At 39.5% G+C, this 22,530-nt stretch overlaps 1 protein-coding gene across 1 annotated transcript in view; it reads right to left on the reverse strand.

Moving 5' to 3' along the window:
* Positions 1-23: 23 nt before the first annotated feature.
* GNPTAB (N-acetylglucosamine-1-phosphate transferase subunits alpha and beta) overlaps positions 24-22,530 on the reverse strand; it is a 77,105-nt gene continuing 54,598 nt past the window's right edge. The window contains exons 8-19 of the mRNA XM_017893462.1: positions 17,340-17,501; positions 16,749-16,928; positions 16,364-16,534; positions 14,356-14,479; positions 12,383-12,586; positions 10,516-11,618; positions 7,898-8,097; positions 7,461-7,680; positions 6,370-6,483; positions 4,291-4,376; positions 3,931-4,029; positions 24-261 (exon numbers count right to left, since the gene is read on the reverse strand). Of these exons, the coding sequence (XP_017748951.1) occupies positions 90-261; positions 3,931-4,029; positions 4,291-4,376; positions 6,370-6,483; positions 7,461-7,680; positions 7,898-8,097; positions 10,516-11,618; positions 12,383-12,586; positions 14,356-14,479; positions 16,364-16,534; positions 16,749-16,928; positions 17,340-17,501 (2,835 nt within the window). The 3' untranslated portion in view covers positions 24-89. The remainder of the gene's footprint in view (positions 262-3,930; positions 4,030-4,290; positions 4,377-6,369; positions 6,484-7,460; positions 7,681-7,897; positions 8,098-10,515; positions 11,619-12,382; positions 12,587-14,355; positions 14,480-16,363; positions 16,535-16,748; positions 16,929-17,339; positions 17,502-22,530) is intronic.

The following is a 22,530-nucleotide window of genomic DNA, read 5'->3' on the forward strand; positions in this document are numbered from 1 at the left end:
AAAAAACATTTCATCACTAACATGTAGATACATACGCATGTATAATGTATACACTCATACACACATGCACATATATAAAACATGAGAATTTACCATTCCTGCAGCTCATGCATATGAAGGAAACGGTTTCGATACTCTCTTGGCAGCTCAAACTGGGAAGGTATGGGGAACATGGATTCATAGAAGTCCCTGAGAACAGCCTTCACTGTCTGGGCATCTTTATGATTGTGGTCAATATTGTCATTCAGGCAAACAAACTTCCTGAAATAACAGAGAGCCAGGGTTATTAGTTACATACAGATAATCCTGACCTAACAAAACAAGGATGTGGATTCCACATATATTTTAAATGGACTTATGTCCCAAGTTGGTATATTTGCTGATATGATTCTCTGGGGGAATGATGTTCTATACAGTTTTTCTTTAGATATTCCTCACCTATAAAACAAGAGAACTAGGGTAGATGGCCTTTTAACTATGGGAGTAAATTAATTTAATGACTTCTTTTTAGAGTGTCCTGAATTAATTCTTCAATAAATGTAGTTAACTGACTAGAATATTTTGTTGGCAGCTAGGAAAGACAATCAGTGGCCAGGCATGGTGGTTCACACCTGTAATCCTAGCACTTTGGGAGGCAGAGGCAGGAAGATCACCTGAGGTCAGGAGTTTGAGACCAGTGTGACCAACACGGCAAAACCCCGTCTCTACTACAAATACAAAAATTAGCCAGATGTGGTGGCACGTGCCTGTAGTCCTAGCTCTTTGGGAAGCTGAGGCAGGAGAATCGCTTGAACTTGGGAAGCAGAGGCTGCGGTGAGGCAAAAAAAGAGATAATCCATAAGTACCTAAAACCAAGTTCTCTGAAGGCCACGCGTGGTGGCTCATGCCTGTAATCCCAGCACCTTGGGAGATCAAGGTAGGCTGATCACTTGAAGTCAGAAATTTGAGACCAGCCTGGCCAACAGGGTGAAACCCTGTCTCTACTAAAAATACAAAAAAATTAGCCAGGCATGGTGGTGCGCCTGTAATCCCAGCTACTCAAAAGAATGAGGCAGAAGAATTGCTTAACTCGGGAGGCAGAGGTTGCAGTGAGCAATCTTTAGATTGCACCATTTGCACTCCAGCCTGGATGACAGAGTGAGACTGTTCAAAAAGATTAAAAAAAAAAAAAAATCAAAACCAAGTTCTCTGAACTGATAGTTATATTACAAAGAAAAATCATATAAATAATTGAGACAGACAGTGCCTTATAGCTACAGATTCTATGAATTTGATAATTTCTGCTTACTATATCTCTAACCAAGTTGTAAGATGCTAGAGTTCTGGCAAAAAATCAGATTACAGTGGTGCTTCCTTGCTTGTTTCAAGTTCCTTTCAAGGCAAAGGTCACTAAACTGAGGGCCCATTAAAATGGCTTGTAGGTATGCCAATACTTTTGAAGTAGATTCACCAAAATTTAAAAAAAAAAAAAATCAAACCTGATAATCAAGCCTTCAGATCCAACTACTAATTTATGGGAAATACAAGAGACATAGAAACATGTTAAACAACTAGGATTCAATCAGAGAAGGACAAAGTATAAGATAGCTATAGAATCTATAATCAGATTTCTTCATATACTATACATGCAAAAAATTATATGGTTAAAAAAAGATAGATGGAGGGAAAACCCATAGATTTAACTTCAAACCAACAAACTTAAAAACCAAAAAAAATACATAAGTCTTTATGAAAGTTAAGAGGAGTGAAAGGTGTACATTGACAAAGTAGTTGGTCATATTAAGGAATCATTATTGATTTTTTTTTTAGGGTGATAATGGTATTGTGGTTATATATACAAAAAATATGGAGCTAAAATGATACAATGTTTGAGATTCACTTAATATTAATCAGGTAGCAGTGATGGAGTGGGTGTGTTTAGATGAAACAAAGTTAAATATAAACGGAAGTAAATAAATGTAAATCACTTGTCTTCCTTCTGAAGAAGGATTCGATCAGGATTCAATCTTTCTGAAGAAGGAAGACAAGTGACAGGTATGTGCGAGCTCACTAATCTTTCTCTAAACCTGGAGACTGCTTTAAAGGATACTAAAGAGCTATGTCAACCTAATATAATATATGAGCCTTGGCTGTATCTTGGATTTAAAAACAAACAAAAGAGGCAGACAACAGCTATGAAGGGCATTTGGAGGCAACTGGGGAAATGTGAAGACAGGCTATTAGATGATATTATTTAATCAATGGTAAAGTTCTTGAATGTGTTAATGGTCTGTGGCCTGATGATGAAGCCAACACAAGCAGAGCTAAGAAAGTCAGAGAAAAACAAAGCCTGGATATTGTCTATCCCAGACTCCCTGTTAACAGGATAAACATGTCCTTCGAGCTGACGTCAGTCTGAAGTCTAGTTTTCCACGCCTGACTTAAAATAAGCCTTCATTAAAGTAAAACAAAACAACATAAACAAGGGTTAATGATAAAATCTGTTCAGGTACACAAGCAGCAGCTGGGCCTGGCAAACTGTGGGAAAAGCCTGGCTTGCCATGTGTCTTTCTACTAAACCCCTGTCCCTTTAAGTACCATGAAAATGTCTATGAATACTCTAACCCAGTAACTTTCAAACTGGCACAAAGACCTACAAGTATCAGCCACAACTAAAAACTGCAAATTCTCACATTATTACTACTCATAAATGAGAGAGCTCATCAAGAAAATAGGGGGAAGTCTGTACTCCCATCAAAATTGGTTCTTAAAAGCTAAAGTTATTTTAAGAAATTAAAACAGTACACTTCAAGTGGAGGGAACAGCATATGCAAAGAGGGCTGTATGCTGGCTAATTATTATTGTACCTTATGGTTTGGTTGGCTTGTGAGAAACATTTTGTAAAAAATCAAGTATTTTACTGGATTACTGAAGACACTAAATGGGTGTTAAAGATATTTTTACTTTTTTGAAAATTCCAATTTCTTTCTCCTCCAAACGAGAACAGGATTTGTAGAAAAAATACAATGGCTTTAAAATGTCTATAAGGTTCACATCTTTGATCATTTGTAATTAGAATCCTAATTTCAGCGAGGTAAAACTAAAGACCTCCTAATGCATTTAAAAGACTCAGAAATTAAAATACTGATTTTAGCTGGGTGCAGCAGCTCATGCCTGTGGTTCTAGCTACTCAAGAGGCTGAGGTGGGAGGATTGCTTGAGCCCAGGAGGTGGAGGCTACAGTGAGCTGTGTTTGCATTACTGCACTCCAGCTTGGGCAACAGAGTGAGATCCTATCTCAAAAATATATAGTTTATATGCCAGTGTCTTTATTTTCCAAATAAGTTGATGAAACACCTATTTCCCACTAAAGTTAAAACTCAAAATGCATATTTTAGCACATTTTATCAAACCTGCTAAAGTAACAGTTAAGGGGCTGGTAAAGAAATTGTTAAGGCTTAGGTAAACCTGAAAATTTATTCATCCCCAAAGGATGGCTGGAGTATACTGGATTAATGTTCACATTTACGGTAGCATTCCTTTTTCCTCAAAACCTAATCTGAACTTTACTTTGAATTGCTAAGATAAATCTAACCATCTAAACAACTGTTCTGGAAGCACCTTTTTAGAAATGCCACAATTCTAAAAAAGGCATTTCTAGAATGTCCCAGCTGCCTGGCCTCACCTCCCCACAATGAGATCTGCCCCGGCTCTCCCTGAACAGCTTGTTATTAATAAAACCCAGTTCTTAGAAGTTCAGGCTCATCCCTCTGCATGGGGGACCCCACCTCAACTTGCAACTCCTATCTCTCACTCAACCCCCAACACTGCCTCCACTGTTAGGCCTTTTGGTCTGTTCCATACAGAAATAAGCTACTCCCTTCTCTCCAGTCCTGCTGCCTTTTATTCAGGTTTATTTGCATAATTAAAAATTATATATAAAAATCAATACCTAGGGTTTTTTCTTATGTCATCCAACTGGCCAACCACATGAGAAACGTTGGTACGAATCATTTTAAAAGCGATTTCTTCTTCTCCCATGATTTCAAACCTAATTATCAAACATATTTGAAGAGTTTAAATAATTACATGGATATAAAAAATAAAACTTCAATAGAAAATACATTTTTAAAAACTGTAGTGGACTCAACATCCACAGGAATAACTTAAACTTTTAATACTACTACAGCAAACAATCGCATATAAATTTTAGAAGAGTGTTTAACAGACAAAATATTGTAGATTTATGAAAAAGCCAGACCTTTGTAATTACTCTTATACTAAACAAAGGGAATATGTGTGTACTACTTACCTATATTTGTTTTTGTCCTTATATGCTTTGTGGATTTTGTCAGTTACTGGTTTACAGTTTGTTACTAGACTTTTAGTGACCGGTGGCTATGAGAAAATATAAGTAGATCAGATATCACATCAGAGCTGAAAGTAGGGCAATTTAGTCCTAAGATCTGATTTTTAAAACTTTGATTCTATTCTCTTCGGAAGTAAGAAAACACCAACTGTGACTACATATACATCTTTTCATATTTAAGAACATACTGGCAAACAATTACTATGATTTATATAATAGTTTATAATGCATTTTTCACAAACCAAACCTGAAGTACTTTATCCTACTGGATCATGCCAAAAACCCAAAAGAAACTGCTGAAGTACCTAGACAAGCTGCTCCTCTGTTATCAGCCTGACTGCATACCAGCTCTACGTGAGGCATCTGGTGAATTCCCAACCCGCAAGTAGTCTCATAGTCTCATTCTTTTCTTTTTTTTTTGAGACGGAGTCTCACTCTATTGCCCAGGCTGGAGTGCAGTGGCGCGATCTCAGCTCACCGCAACTTCCGCCTCTCCGGTTCAAGTGATTCTCCTGTCTCAGCCTCCTGAGAAGCTGGGATTACAGGAACCTGCCACCACACTCAACTCATTTTTGTATTTTTAGTAGATATGGGGTTTCACCATGTTGGCCAGGCTGGTCTCGAACTCCTGACCTCAAGTGATCCGCCCGCCTTGGCCTCCCAAAGTGGTGGGATTACAGGCATAAGCCATCGTGCCTGGCCAATTTTTGTATTTTTTAGTATAGATGGGGTTTCACCATGTTGGCCAGGCTGGTCTTGAACTCCTGACCTCAGGTGATCCACCCACCTGGGCCTCCCAAAGTGCTGAGATTATAGGAATGTGCCACCGTGCCCAGCCCTAGTCTCATTCTTGACCTGCTGATTCCTATCTGTTAATCACACTAGAGCAAATTCCTTTAGGGCTGATACCAGGTCTTACTCTTCTATTTATCTCAACTTTATTAATTTAGTAATGTTAAGTCTTAGCACATTTAGAGAATTGGCTTTTAAGTGGCACATATCTATATACTAACCCATGCCATATGCTAAACTAATCTACATGTGATAGGCAATACTCATACTGTATGCTCTGATGGCTGCTATGCTGACCTCTTTCACCAATGGCTGCCACTTGTCACACTATGTCCCCTCATGAGGGAGGAGGTGTCCTATCTGCAGTCATTATTTATACATGGCTTGAAGATTTGCAAGATAGTAATTTTTTAAAAATACCATTTTATTCTGATTATGAAAGCAAAATCTACTCATTGTAGAAAATGTGAAAATTCTAGTGTACAAAAGGATATTAAAAACTACCTGTGATTTAACCTACTGTCATTTCTGTTGTCTTTTGGGGTATGTGTGTTGTATATGTACTTGCGGGATTTCTATAGGTTCAACTCATACTGTCTATATGATAGTACCCATTATTTCCCCCACCTAATTATATAAGAATTTTTCCATTTATCAGTAAAAAATTAACAGAAAATATCTAATGGCTGTATTATATTCATTTCATCAATTCTACGATTTTCTTCACATTTTAACTTCTCTGAAACTAAAATGTCTCTCATAATCTACAGTCTTCCAATTATTTCAGCCAAATGACATCCCAATGTAGTTGTGTGTTAGTCACCCACTGCCCCTACTGGTAAAATGGAGTAAGTGCCAGCATTAAAGCAATTGAGCTTTGATGAACGATGACATTCCATGTGATGAATTTTTCTTGATTGTTAAACCTCAGGATTGTTCTTTCTGGCCAATGAGAATAATCTGGGGCTATTTTCTGTCACCCTCAGCGAACAGGACATCTGTTTATGGAATATAAGCAACAAATCCAAATTACGCATCTATGGGGTGAACAGGAAGATTCCAAAGCAAGCTATGAATGATTCTGGATTATCTGTGCTACTATTTTGCAACAAAGCCATATAAAACCATACAGCCTGCTTCTAGTTCTGAAGTGCTATACAGAAATGCTGTAAATAACACTTGATAAGGATGTACTTTCTGTTGTACATAAAAGTAAACCATTCCACTTACCAGATTGGGATCATAGTAGGCTTCCTGAGTTGGTGGAATATTATTTAGCTGAGTGATATCAGCAGGAAGCATTTTTGAGCAATTTATTAGCATGTGTTCCAGACCTGTCAAATCCTAACAAAGAAAAAGAAGAAGATAAACCTGTTATGTGCGTTGTAAGTAATGACTGTGGTTTTAAAAATAAAATTAAGTGAAAGCTTCCAAAAATGGTTTAAATGCTATCTTCGAAGAGAGTTTGCCTATATGATTCTTAAGAAAAAGGCACTCTAAGAAGAGCCGAATGAGACAATGCCAACACAAATGTTTCATCTTCATCTCAAAGAACGTTCTGGTCTCTGAGATACCCATTTACACAAGGTGGTCCAGGGCTCAGGAGAAATCATGCCCTGCAGCTAGATTTATCTGGGCACCTCCATTAGTTAGTTTCCTACTCCTGGGACTAGAGGATGCCATGAAGGAGGGGCCTGGCTGAGATCTCTGGTTAGCCACATCTGAAGTCCTAGAATGGATATACCACAAGAATCTTATATGCAGGTATGGTCTGGCTCTTTTCCAGACAATACAAGATCAATCTCTACTGAAAACCTACAAAAAGTAATTTCATAAAATACGAACTTCAAATTTGGTTATAATTCTGGCACTAAAACAGACTAGCTATGAATACCCACAGTAAATATTAAGAGTTATTTTTACTTGCAATAAATTAAAATATGTAGGGGAAAAAGGGACATGGTCAGAATTAAAATTTTCTCTTTTTTTTGAGACAGAGTCTGACTCTGCTGCCCAGGCTGGAGTGCAGTGGCGTGATCTTGGCTCACTGCAACCTCCACCTCCCCAGGTTGAAGCGATTCTCCTGTTTCAGCCTTCCAAGTAGCTGGAATGACAGGTGCATACCACCATGTCTGGCAAATTTTTTGTATTTTTAGTAGAGACGGGGTTTCACTGTGTTGCCCAGGTTGGTCTTGAACTCCTGAGCTCAGCCGACTAGGCCTCCCAAAGTGCTGGGATTACAGGTGTGAGCCACCACGCCTGACCAGAATTAAAATTCTCATTTAAAATATCAAAAAGTTTAGAATAAGACAATACGACACCTGCAAACTTAACGGCAGTTCATGAATTCTGGTAGCCAGTGTTCGGATTTCTCTGTCAGACAAGACACCAGATTGGTCTGTATCGACTTCATCAAAGACTTGAGATATATTCAGTGGCTGAACTGCACTCATGAGATAGTAAAAATAAGAGAAGGCAAACTGCATATCCTCAGAATGGCGCACTTTGTGAAATGACGTCTTGTCAAATTCTTCAGGGAACCTGTCCAAATATAACACATTACAAACTCTGGATATTCAAAGTATGTACCGTATCTAACATTTGCAGAGATGGACTTTTTTCTTTCCCACTTAGATCATACCTTTAACATATTAGTCATCAAATATTAGAGCCATAAATTTAGTATGGTAAATATGCAAACTTCAAGTAGCCTTAGTTCTGAACACAAGCCAACAACTCAAACACGAGGAAGACTTACATATCTTGCAGTTCTTGCATAACAATCCGGTCAATCATGTGAGGCATGTGAGCGGGGACTTTCCGTGATGTGAATCCAAACTTGCTATTTAGAATTTTATTTACATATCTGAGGGAATCTGCAAACGTATCTTTCAGTTGCCTCCCAGTATTTTTGCTATCAGTGAAGTATGCCAATTGTGTCTTCAATGACTCTTCTTCCTGAAACAAGAATTCTACATGTAACTCAGCATTATGTTTAGTGCACAAGTATACTTTGTTACAAGACATTTTATATAATGTGGTAATAACTAGTCATGAACCCTCCATTAGGAGCAAATGCAATGCATATTAACAGGTCACTTTAAGGATCTAAACTGGATTTAGCAGGACTCAACTGGATTTCAGTGCACGTATCACCAATATTGGTTTGAGAACAACAGCTGTACGAGGGAGATCTATGTAACAACAGTCACATATGGAGGGTATTCTTCAAGGACTGGTCATTGACCGTGAGATTTCAAAGCCAATTCAATGCAACATTTAGAAAATTTATTTACAATAAATTTGATAGTACTTTCAGTAACAAGCTAATTCTGCAGATGATATCAAATGTGCAAGTCCTTGAGTTGTAAGCACAAGGACTAGAAACAAATTTGGTTTCATCGTATAATAGTTTTAATATTATAAAATCAAAACCAGTAAGTGGCAGAACTAAATAGGCAAAGAAAATTGGTAAAGCATTCAAACACTTTACAGAAATACTTTTGCTTCTCAAACTGATAAAAATGTAAGGAGACTGATATTTACTGGTGTTGGTTAGACTGCAGTGAAGCAAGCACTCCTGCATACTTTTTGTGGAAATATGAAGTGGTACAACATTTTAGAAAGACATATTTAAAGTTTATATCTGCAAACCTAGTAATCCTACCTGCAGAACTAAAACTCACTGAAGTGTAAGATATATGTACGAGAGTATTCACTGCGACACTATTTGTAATCACAAAACATTGGAAATAACTAACCTGCAGCTATTAAAAAGAATAATAGCATTGGCATGGGTATAAATAAATAAATAAATAAATAATGGCATTTGCCCACATACTACATCAAAAGGCAACTGCAGGGAAATACATGTAAATTTACACTATATATATATATTTCTCTATATATAACCATACGTACATATAGGTATGTTTGCATAGCTACAGAAAGATACTGGAAGAATACCCATCAAACTATTAACAGTGATTATCTCCAGGAGGGAGACTGAAGAAGGAAGAACTTTCCTTTTCTTACTGTATTTTTTTGAATTGCTTGCAATTTTTACTACTAGCCTATAATGCTTCTGTAAATTTACAAAAAAAAAAAAAAAAAAAAAAGGAAAGAAGCTGGGCGTGGTGGCTCACGCCTGTAGTCCCAGCACTTTGGGAGGCCAAGACGGGCGGATCACCTGAAATCAGGAGTTCGAGACCAGCCTGGCTAACATGATGAAACCCAGTCTCCACTAAAAATACAAAAAATTGGCCGGGCGTGTTGGCATGTGCCTGTAATCCCAGCCACTCAGGAGGCTGAGGCAGGAGAATCGCTTGAACCTAGGAGGCAGAGATTGCAGTGAGCCGAGATCACGCCATTGTACCACTCCAGCTTGGGAAAAAGAGCGAAACTCCATCTCAAAAAAAAAAAAAAAAAAAAAAGGAAAGGAAAGAAAAGGGGGAAAACTGAGGAAATAAACATCGTCAAGAACACTGCAGTCCTTCATTAGATCTGTAAATGCCTTATGTGCAAGGCACAAGATACTTCCTAAAATGCTGAGGACATAGTTCCTCCTTCCCCCTCTTTTCTCCCAGTCTAACACCCACTCGTGGCTGTGTGCCTTCACTATCCAGCCTAGACTGTGTATTTTTGTCTTGGTCTGTCAACTCCCACCTCTTTGAAGGTCAGTCCACAGGGAACTTCCTCCTGTATGCCTTCCCAGTACTTCTAGGCAGAGCTAAGGAGTCCTCCCCTCTGGACTTTTTGCCCATATCTCAACACAAACACACCTCTTTGCTACAGTTATCTCCCCACAAATTTGTCTTCTCTACTGGTCCCTGAGCTTCCACGAGCAATGGCTATGTTCCTGTCATCTTGCATTCCCCTGTGAGAGCACTGAGGAGAGGTACAGATGACACCACAGCACAGTGAAGCCATAGTACAGGGTGATGAGCACTCCAACTTTGAGGCTTGGCTCACACTGATTTGCTGTTATAATGTTGGGGAAGCTAATGAACTTAATTGAACTCCAGGGTTTTTTCATCAGTAAAGCTGGAGAAATACCAGATCTGAAATGTCAAGACAAGACAACATGCCACTTCCCACTCTCCTTCCTTGAAGTATGCCCCTGGCTAAATCCCTTACTCATTCACACTTGGGCTGTTTCCTAAACTACAAAATGTGGATAGCAATAATAAATACCTTCATATGGCATTTTTTATTATTAGGGTTATTGGGTAAATTAAATGAAACCACATAAGAAAAGCATTTAGTTCCATGGCCAGCACAGGGAAGTGCTGAATAAATGGTAGCTATAATGATATTATCATGAGATTTATTTACCCTTCCTGAGCATGAGAAAGAATGAGGCTAGATGGAACTTACATCAAGAAGATCTTGGAAATACTTTTTTTTCTCCCATGGCAAAAAGCCCAAGTAACTATCTGTGTAATGCTGCAGCTTTCTTCCAAGTAACACTTCAGTGACGCCTATGTGATTTTCGGCATTTTCCTCCACTCTGTTGTTCTCTTTTTCTTTCCCTGTGATTTTCTTTTCTTTTGTCATCTGGCTTTCCAGTGGAACAATCAGAGATGAGGGCTTTTCTTTTGTCACATGTCCACCTACAGTTTTTTGGGTGTGAGTTTCCGATCTAAATCTTGCTGTGGTCTCCAAGTCCAGGGGTGGATTCTGACCCCGGTCATGACCATTCACTTTTACACTCACTGCAGGAAAAGTCAACCTCTGTAATCTTTCAGACACTCCTAAGCTGTTTGGCAAGATGCTTTTATGAACCTGTTTTTCCTGTGGAGTCACCAAACTGTCATTTGTTTCATCTGCTATTATAGCTTGATTTTTTACTTTAGCATGCTGTGAGTTCATCAGAAATGATCTCAGCAAGGCTGACTTGGACAAATTGTATCCTTTCAAAGTGATGTCTCCATGTTCCAGTTGCAAATCCAATTTATTGAGACTCAACTGGGCCTCTTTTGGAAGGAGTGAAATATTTACCAGGGGAATTTTCACCTCTTCCTGGGCTCTCCTTGTTGAGTTAACATCATGTCTCCTGAACTTCGGGAAGCGTTTTTCTTTGGGAATATCCTCGAAAAGGATTTCCGCCTCCTGAAGAAGTGTTGTGGGACTAACTAAATTTTCGTAACCTTTCTGGGCCGTGGAATTCAGTTTTGGTCCCTCCCTTGTGTCCACCTCCACTGTTATCTGGATTTTGAACTCTTCATCATTTGTATTTTGAAATGTGAGATTAAAATGTATGGTGGTGGCATTCATTCCGCTGTGCATTATGAGGTGGATGGTTTTCCACTTGTTGGCAATAGAAGCATGTCGAATTATTGGATTGTCACTATAGGCACCTTCAACTCCTCTTTTGGCTATTTCTGCAAAGCTGAAATAAGGCAGGCATTCACCTTTTGGAATAATATAGTGAGTCTGGTTTGGGAGAAGGGTCACTTTATACAATTCATGAAAATGATCTAGAGGAAAAAACAGAAACATGATTTTTTTAAAAAACTAGGCATTTTTCCTCTGTTTTCCTTTAATTCTTTGGGTCTGAGTTTTCACTTTCTTTAAAAAAAAATAATAAGGAATGTATCATGAATCTGCACATCATCCTTGTGCAGGGGCCATACTCATGCCTAAACTGTTCTAATTTTAGTATATGTGCTGCTGAAGTAAGCACTGAGTTTTCACTTTCTAAGAGTGACTTTAATTTCAAAATAACCAGATATCCTAATACAACAGTTACTGGTACAGGGCTCATTTTACTATCTGAGGCAGTCACAATAATTACCATGAAATAGTGATCCTGACTCATTATAGAGATATGGTATGATTCTTAACAATAAATTACAATAATCAATTTCCATGTTTTTATCCATTTGAAAAAAACTTTCTGCCAAAACAAACTCCATTTATATGCTACCAACAAAATCCAATCCAACAAAAAAAAAAAACAAAAAATTTTTGTTTCCAAATTAAAACTTCACCACATATTTTCAGCTAAGGTAAATCTGCTTGGTCAAAACAAAACAAAACAAAACACCAGATTGCAAGAATAACAGGAAAAGATCCTCTTTAGTGATTTATGTTGTTCTCTTACTTTTATAACTAGTTTGAATGTAAGGCTGGAAAAAGGATACACAGAGAATCATTATTGTAAATAACAAAAGCCATTCAAAACTCTACCTGTCAAGGATTTTTTATTCTCCTATTCTTGTTTGTTTGGCAGTAAACATACCTTGCCCACAGTCGCCAGCATCAAACCCACAGGACAAGACATTGCACGCTTGGTCACAGAACTTATCAGCAAGCCAGGAATTTGCACATCCCTGATTACAGTAAGAGACACTGTTCATTCCTCCACCAAACTGCCAGGGCTGTCCAACTCCAATACTCCCAGTACCTCCACCTCCTGCAATATAGCGACTCCCTCCACTGTTACCTGTAGAGTGGAGGAAGAAGAAGGAATCTTGCTGTAATTACAATTTTGAAAGACAGTTCTGAACTGGGCACGGTGGCTCACGCCTGTAATCTCAACACTTTGGGAGGCCGAGGCGGCTGGATCACCTAAGGTCAGGAGTTTGAGACCAGCCTGGTCAACACGGTAAACCCCATCTCTGCTAAAAACACAAAAATTAGCTGGGCATGGTGGTGGGCACCTGTAATCCCAACTACTCGGGAGGCTGAGGTGAGAGAATTGCTTGAACCCAGGAGGTGGAGGTTGCAGTGAGTCAAGATTACACCACTGCACTCCAGCCTGGGCAACAAGATTGAAACTCCATCTCAAAAAACAAACAAAAAAGACAGTTCTGTATTTCATATTAATGTTTTCAAGGTTGATGTGTAAGTTTTAGTCAGAAAAGGTTCACCTCATTCTTTAGTAAAAGATCTCATGTACCTTAAGAAGAAAATAAACTGAAAAGGGAGTCACTTGACAGAAGCATGATGAACAGGCCCTGGCATTTTGTAGCTGTGCAACCTACAAGTACAGGCCTTACATTTGCTCAAGGGCCACGTGCTGACAGAAATGGAGGAGCACGAAAACAAAAAGAGATTATTCTAAAGACTGTGACTATCAGAACTGCCAAAAACATGTCCAAATGTGGGTATCGTGTTTGATACCCCTTGTTATCAAATGCTAATGTTCTAGTAGAGACTGACTTCTCTGGTCTACACAGATCTACTTTGTACATCTGTATTCTCTCCCCACAGTTAAAGAGCATCTGACATATCTGACTGAAATACAACTTGAAGCTTTGTTTTCTCCAATATGCAAGCATTTCCAAATCCGTTTCTTCATATGGAAATGGGGATGATAACATTTGTGTACATACTCTCTCTCAGGTGACAAACAAAATTCAAGTGAATATAATGAATAATGCTCTATACATTTCATGCTTTATAACTGAAAGGCAGTAAGTAAATGTAACAAATTGCTATTATCAGTAAGTCAAAATATAAGTATGTGAGGGAGGCAGAAGAGTTGCTGAGGAAAATACTTATTTCTTTTGCAAGTCTTTAGTCATTCTGTGACCTATCATAATCCGCTGCTGACGGCGACCAGCAGTGAGCTCCTATAAGAACCAGTGAGAGTGATGCTTGCTCTTGGGTTTATAGAACTAAGTATATTCCAGATTTTCATATTTTAAATAAGAAGACATTTTCAAGTGTATTTTCTCTTGTTCAATGCCCTCAACAATGAATAAACTGGGCCACATGGGAGCACTAATTACCACCTCCAAAGAGTCTACTGATTACTTATATATATATATACACACACATACATATATATATATATATTTATTTTCTTTTTTGGAGACAGGGTGTCACTCTGCCGCCCAGGTTGGAGTACAGAGGCGCAATCACAGCTCACGGCAGCCTCGGACTCCTAGGCTCAAGTGATCCTCCTGCCTTAGCCTCCCAAGCACCTAGGACTACAGGTGTGCACCACCACACTTGGCTAATTTTTTTTGATAGAGATGGGGTCTTATTATGTTGCCCAGGCTGGATTTGAACTCCTGGCCTCAAGCAATCCTCCCAGCTCAGCTTTGCAAAGCACTGGATTATAAGTTCGAGCCACCATGTCCAGCATTACTGATTCTTTATTAATACATAAAGAATGTTTGGTTACATCTATAGTACATGTTCAATAATGATTAAGAAGAAAATAGTCCATAAAAATGAACGAATGACAGTTTAACACATCCTTACCAGAGCAATCGCCACCATCCCAATCGCAGGCTGAATTATTACAAGCCTTGTCACAATAGCCATCTTTAATCCAGGAACCGGGGCAGCCCTCGGCACAGTTTGGCACAGGCCATGTCAAATAAACCTACGATAAAACCAAAGAGAAAATAAAATGACTTCTGGCTTCTGATACGTTTTGTTCTTACGATTCCCTTTATAAAAAGAAATTAAGTCTCTAGAAAGATTAAAATTTTCAAAGGGCTGAGTGTTCACACTCACAAGCGCTTTAAGTTTGCCTGTACCTATAGTCATTGTTTAGATCCTGCTGTGTTGACCGTTCTTACTGAGCATATTTACTTTTTTCCATTACTCAAGGAAAGCAGACAAGGATTCAACTCATGGATTAGCCTCTCACAACATGCTTTGATAATCTACTGTGAAATAAAGTAGCACCATGCCAGACTTGACTGCAAGTACCAAAGCATGTCAAAGCTAGTGGGAAGTATGCACGGTCACTGCTTTTCTGCAACAACTATCAGTAGCTCATCAGTGTATTTGTGCACAATCTTGTCTCAAAGCTGAGAGACAATATCCTCTATCTTCATGCATAAGACCCTGTGATAAATTAATCGGCACAGCATTCTGAGCTGTGCATTCACCTGCTCTAAAAATGAGTGATGGGGTACATGGTTACTTTTTAAATTTAAAATCATTGAAAAAAAATACACTCCTCTTTAAAAATCTCTGTGCCTTTGCATATTCTGTCTAATTGGAATATCTTTTTTCACCTAAACTAACTCTTACTTGTTCTTCAAAGTACGTGTCAATTCGGATGGGCGTTCTTCCCTATCCCATCTGATTTAAGCCTCCTATGCTCACACGCCTCAGCACCAAGGCACACCTGTCAGCAGCAAAAGCACTACACAGTCATTGATCTTGTGTTTGTCCCCTTGTTAAGCCACAAGCTCAACTTTTAGCCCTACAATCTGATACAGAGGAGACAGGTCAATAGGGGAACAGGAGAATGGGCCTGGTTGGGTAGCATAAACAATAACAGACAAAGTAGTTTTGTTATTAGCACTTACTTGCAGAGTTTTATAACTTATAAGTTTACGGTGATAAGTCTCTAACTTATCACTGAACCCTTCCAACAATGCTACAGGGGTTTTTGTACTTTCCCCACTATGCAGACAGAAAACACAGAAGTAGAGAGAAAACACAGAAGAAGAGACCCAAGGTCATCCTGAAGAGTTGGCCCCCAAGTCTGCACTCTTAACCACTTCTCCATCCCACCTCTCAACAAAGTTAGAGTGCAACAGGCTGCCTTAAATGAAATTTCATCTATAGCTTTCAGCACTAACTTGAGTTAACTTTCTATTTTGGCCATTTTGCTGACATTCTAACCATGATTTTCTGTTTCACAGTGATTTTATTTTTTCTGCTATCGTAGTAGAAAATTTAGATGGTTGGGGAAAAGTGAGGATCCTGGGTGTCTAAGAATGGAGGAAAGCAAATTTCTAACTGTAGTGTTCTTAATTGTTGACTTCTCAGCTTAGCACTCAAAAATGATTATTTGATCATATATATATATTTTATTTTATTTTATTTTTCAAGATCAGGTTCTCACTCTGTCACCCAAGCTGGGGTGCAGTGGTACAATCACAGCTCACTGCAGCCTCAACATTCAAGCTCAAACAATCTTCTCATCTTGGCTGGTGACCCCCCACTCCCCCGACTGCCCCCCAACACCCAAGTAGCTGAGACTACATGAGTATTCCACTGGGCCCAAATAATTGTTTTACTTTTTGTAAAGTAAAACAATTATTTGTCTCCCTATGCTTCCCAAGCTGGTCTCAAACTCCTAGGGTCAAGTGATCCACCCACCTCTCCCTCCCAAAGTACTGGGATTATAGGTGTAAGCCACCGTGCCTGGCCTGTGTGATATTTGACTATAGTAGTATGTGCACTGATTTTCTGATTTGCTAAGTGACTTCCACACTAGACATCCCCCCTCCTCTTAGGCACTCACCTTTTGGCCTTTGGAGTGACTGTAAAAATCATCTGGCCAGACATCCTTCCCAAACATGACATCATCATTTAGGTAGATAAACTTCTGGGACAGCCCTTCGATGCGATGAATGTGACTTTCAATAGCAGGTGAACTAAAGGTAGGCAAGTGGCTCAAATTTCGAAAAACATCCTTTTAACAACAACAAACAAAAAAAGAGAGTGAATGAGAGCTGTTTGGGTTTGGTTTAGTTTTTGAAAGGAAGGAAGGGAAGGCAATGAAGAGCTAAAGAAAGGCAGAAATGGAGGTAGAAGGGTAAAGAGAATGAAATTATGGAAATCCCTGTACCACACTAAAGGAGCAGAATTAGAAACCACAGTCTCGTAATTTTTAGAAAGTCTTGTACCTGGTGTGTTACTATTGTCACTCGAGGATTGTCAAGGTTCAGCCAGGATGGAATCTGCCCGTTGGTGACAATGAAAATATTCCGAACCCATGGTGCATGCTTCTCAATAGATCGCAGTGAGTACTTCAGTTCTTCGTTATCTTCAAAACGACTGGCAGAGATGTCTTCATCCTGCTTAGACTGAGAAAAACACTTGGCACATGAAGATGTGAAATACCCCTTAAGTCATACCTCCTCCTCTTTGTCCTTTCCCTCTGCCCCATCTGCTCTCAAGGTGCTCTGGTAGACTTTTAACAATGGAGTCTTAATTTTAAACATTATAAAAAATGCAGAAGATTCAGTATATATATTTTTAAACCCAAAATTCAAAGAGACAGCATTTCTCTAACACACTTTATAAAAAAGGTTCTTGGATCTGATTCTAGGTCACTTCAGTTAATACCAAACCAATGGCAGTGACTGGAAAATTAGAAAAGTTCCAATCAACTCACCTCTCTGTAAGTCCCCTTTCCTCTTCTAATATAGTAACTTACATATTTTTAACATCCTAACCCTTGATTTGGATTGTAAAAGCTTCTGTGCATCCCTTACCTGGCTGATGGCACTCAGATCCCATAATAAATATGCAGGACTTATGGTCAGTTCCTTTCCATCAATGGTCATGTTCTTCTTAGTTTGCTTATTCAATTCTTGAAAATCCTTGGGGTTATTCAGTTTTAGAAGCGCTACACTGGCCTCTGAATACAACTGCAACTATCAAATAACAAGAGGATTACACATGAAAAGACTTGAGTCTCAAGGATGAGGCACCTTCAAATTCCCAGTCTGCTCTTTAATCTTTCCTTTTTTTTTTTTTTTTTTTGAGACAGAGTCTCGCTGTGTCGCCAGGCTGGAGTGCAGTGGCGCGATCTTGGCTCACCTCTACCTCCACCTCCAGGGTTCAAACGATTCTCCTTCCTCAGCCTCCCAAGTGGCTGGGACTACAGGAGTGCATCACCACGGCCAGCTGATTTTTTTATTTTTAGTAGAGACAGTGTTTCACCATGTTGGCCAGGCTGGTCTCCACCTCCTGACCTCAGGTGATCCACCTGCCTTGGCCTCCCAAAGCGCTGGGATTACAGGCGTGAGCTACCACAACCACCCTGATCTTTAATCTTGAAATGGTAAGACAATATCAAAACACAACAAAAAGACCTACACAGACCAGATGCATTTCCCAAATGAATGTTAACAAAACAGGCATCTAAAAAGAAGGAGTGGTAAAGGCAGTGGCAAACTCAACACCTCAGAGCCATCTGAAAGCTGCAACCACTCAGTGGCACCAAGTGCTGCCAGTCTCCTGAGAAGCAAGAATCTCCAACTGTTGTATGAAATCTCCCCAATTTTTCAGTGTTGGCTCAAATGATTTTTGACTTCTTTGCAAATATGCCTGCTGGCCAACAGTTTTGTGACTTTTCTTCTAGAATATTATCAATCTGCTTATATTGGGCAAAAAACCTGCAATGTAATTAACCTTGCTGGAGTTGGTGACAAGCACATCTGCTAGTGGGGTGTCTGAACAGCTTTTGTGCCACATGCGCGGGAGGAGCATCTTCGGCAGGGCTGCCTTAAGTGCTTCCATGGGAAAACTAGTTTTTGGGGCAAAGCTTTTGGGGCAATCATAAATCTAAGAGTGAACATCACAAACATCAAGTTCTACAAACAGGCTTTGCCACCCCTACCAAAATCCACACCACTCTTTATCTGTTTCCTGTTCTGACTCTGTATCACGCAACTTCCTATGAAAAGGCTTTCATCACTCAGGAAAAGGGGAGAGGCCTGAAAACCACAAATGTAGGATAGTAAAATCCTTCTGCTGAACTAGTGCTTCTAAAAGAGCTTATGGTTTTCTCAATCTATAAAACAGAAGCAAACACAAATTACTATGAGCTTATTCTGAGCTCTTCTGTTTGCTGCATGACTATTCTTAGCTCATTTTCTAAGCAGTTTCCTGAGCGTACGTAGTCCAAAACACCAGAGGTTAGAGTTAGAAATTCCATTTATATCTTTTCCCCTTATTACATAGGCCATTAACTCTTCTCACAGATTAGGTGCATGTGTGAGCACCTGCAGGTGCTTGTAACTGTCTTCCTGCTCATCACTTTCTTTTACCTCTTTTACTTAGTGAGTGCCTGGCACATATTTAGCATTCGCTAAGCTGGTTCTCACTGAGTCACTATCTTGCCTTGGCATATGTGCCGGGTGTTGGGAGGCAGGCCACACAGGGGATTAGTAGTCTGCCTGGGTCCCTGTCTACCCTCTGGCTTCTCCTGTCCCTTTCCTCCCTCTCACAGCACCCCAAAGCATTTCTGAGGGCTCCCTGGAGAGAAAAAGTCACTATTCTAGAATAATTTATTTATTTACTTCTTTTTATTTCTATTTTTTGAGATGGAGTCTCACTCTGTCGCCAAGGCTGGAGTGCGGTGATGTGATCTCGGCTCACTGCAACCTCCATCTCTCGGGTTCAAGTGATTCTCCTGCCTCAGCCTCCCAAATAGCTGGGATTACAGGCACGCATCACCATGCCCAGCTAATTTTTTTTGTATTTTTAGTAGAGGCAGGATTTCACCACATTGGCCAGGCTGGTCTCCTAACATACGATCCACCCACCTCAGCCTCCCAAAGTGCTGGGATTACAGGCATGAGCCACCGGGCCTCGCCCCCATCTCCTGTTTCTTGAGGGGCATCAGTGTCTGGTTCAATCACAGGTTCGTTATCAATTTCTAGATCACTTTCCTCACTTGAAGGCTCGTCTGTGTCTATGTTTTCCTCCACCTTCTTACTACCTGTTTTTAATTCCTTGGCATTTTCTTCTGATTTATAATAGCTTTCTGAGTAGCACGTGGTACTTCACCTCCAAGCTCTCCACGCGCTCCCTCAGGAAGCACATTTCCTCCGTGTGCAGAATGCTCGGATCCTGCTTATACATTTTCACAAAATCCTGAAGCTCGTTCACTTTGCGAAGGTCCAGGGTCGGAAGGCAGTGGGCAAAGCTGAGGGACTGCAGGCCAGTTTCGGGCCCAGGTGCTGGCTTGGCGTCACCTCGAAGAAGAGGTGTGTCTAGTTTAATTTCATAACTTGTATTGGCCCTTTGTTTGGTAAGAAGGTATATCACTAAAATTATTCTTTTATTAGCAGCCTTGCCTAGCGTTGGTTTCTAATTATATGGGCATAAAAGAGCAAGAAGAGGTTTTTCTACAGTAACTATACAGTAATTCGGAAAGAGATGAAAATTAATGAGGTCAAGGTAATATTTACATGTATGAGAAATATTTTCTGCCACCGTAAAAAGGGTGGGGAAGTACCCTCTGACAGCCACTAGGTGGCAGCCCAATCCTGGACATCATCATTACTTTTGTGAGCCAAGAGGAGGTAGTGGGAAGAGTAGTTGTAGTTTGTGCCTAAGGCTGGAGTTCGTGGCTTGGGCAATTGTGGGCAACTGCCTCCATATACAGCATCTTACTTTAAATTATAAGTTTACATAAATTATAAGTTTCTGCAAAAAGGAACAACTTCTATACCCACCCCCTACAGATCCACAGTGAACAACATGTGGCATGACTAAGAAATAAAGCTTTGTTGCTTTTAGCCATTGAGATTCCAGAATGTCTGTTCCAGCAGCATCATCTAGAATAACATGACTGATACACCTGGCACTTGTAGGAGTATGAGGCAAGGGAAGACAGACAGAGGGAGAACTAAATGGTGGTTGAGGCCACGGCCTGGGTAGGCTACAACGATTGAGCAACTGATGGATCAATTTGAGTCAAGGAAAGACAATATAGATGATGGTCAGGAGAAGCAGTGTTGTAGAACCCAAGAGAAAAAAATATTAATTCTGGTATATTTCTAAAGACAAACAACAAGCATCAAAATTAAGGGACAAGAAACAAAATTAAGTGGGTTTTGTAATTAGTAGCTCAATGGAGACCAATTTCAATGGCATGACAGATATGGAAACCAGATTTCAAGTGCTTGATACTTCACGGTTAAACTTCTAGATACAATATGTACATATGTATGTATATATTGGAAGCAAATCTAACACATTTTGTACACTGTCTAACATAGGACAGGGATGATAAAACAATCCCAGAAGTATTAAATTCAGTATAATTCAGTATAAATGACCACGTCACAAGATATAAGAAATGAAAAAGCAGTGTAAATAATCTTCGCTTTTAAATTCTACAAATGATTAACTACCAAGGCAAGATTAGAGTATATTAATATAAAATATATAGAACCACTTTAAAATATTGCTTATTGTGAGAATAATAAACAGTTCATTCTACTGTTCTCAGCATTGTAGCCTATATTTAAAACTGGCTTTAAAACAATAGCAGTCAACAAATACAAGTAAGTTTGAATGCATGTTTTAAGTCAACCAAAACAATGAGTGCAAAAGAGAAAGTATCCTTTTAAGGCAGACAAAATAATTGTATTTTAAGATAAGCCTTAGTTAAAAATCATGATATCGAACTGGTCACTTTTGAATGCCAAAAAGAAAGGCTGTGTCAAGTTGTCTAAACAATCACATATCTGCAAATACTACTGGAGGACAGAGACCTGGGATGCTGCTAAACATCCTACCATACACAGGACAGTCCCCTAAGGATAGCGGCATCCAGTCTCAACTGTCAATGGTGCAAAGGTGGAGAAAACTTTGTCTAGAAGAACATGCAAATCCAAAATAACAACAAAGGCTTTCCTATTAGAAGTTATGCTCCCAACAACTTTAAAGTGCTTACAAATTCAGAAGGTGTAATCTACTTTCATTTTGGATTCATTTGATTTAAAATCATTAAAAATCTTTTAGGAAAAAAAACCCACATGTCTGCTAACACCAACTGAAAACCAAATTAGTGCCTTTAAGTGATTCAACAATTCAAAGCTACTAGATTTTTTTTTTTTTTTTTTTGAGATGAAGTCTCACTCTGTCACCAGACTGGAATGCAGTGGCACCACCTCAGCTCGCTGCAACCTCTGCCTCCTGGGTTCAAGTGATTCTCGTGCCTTAGCCTCCCGAGTAGCTGGGATTATAGGCATGTGCCACCACATCCAGCTAATTTTTGTATTTTCAGTAGAGATGGAGTTTCACCATGTTGGCTGGGATGGTCTCAATCTCCAATTAGATCAACCTCATGATCTGCCCGCCTTGGCCTCTCAAAGTGCTGAGATTACAGGTGTGAGCCACTGCGCCCAGCTGCTACTAGATCTTAATATGTCCTGGTGGTTTTCCCAAACTTAAATCAGTTTCAGAGTTGGTTGTTTCATCTATTGAAGCTTTTTTATTTTAGAAATAAAACAAAAAAAGAAAAAGGTACTATGCTTTAAAACAAGTGCACAAGGTGGTTTCAGAGAATTAGCTAAAAGAAAGGGCTTTAGTACAAAATTATGACAATTTACTGTGACCTTAGGCCCTAATCAGAGCTTTGAGCGGGGGCAGAGTCCACGCAGGACAATATGCTGTTCCCACCCTGCCTGCACAAACAACCTGTTCAGTCTTCAAGAACCCAGGTCAGCCTCTTTCTCTTTGAAAACTTCCCCCATGTCTCTGACCCACAGACCTTTCCTGTTTCCAACTGCCAACTCTATACACACACGCTGCTTCCAAAATGTGACTATAAATGCTTAAGGGCAGGGTCTACATCTCCTCCACCTTTTGCACACCCACTCAGCAACTACTATAATTGAACGAAACTTAGCATGAGAATTCACTTGACAGCTTTGGGAAGATTTC

This window comes from Rhinopithecus bieti, unplaced genomic scaffold (genome assembly GCF_001698545.2).
Source record: "Rhinopithecus bieti isolate Rb0 unplaced genomic scaffold, ASM169854v2 scaffold_23898, whole genome shotgun sequence".
NCBI classification, from domain to species: domain Eukaryota; kingdom Metazoa; phylum Chordata; class Mammalia; order Primates; family Cercopithecidae; genus Rhinopithecus; species Rhinopithecus bieti.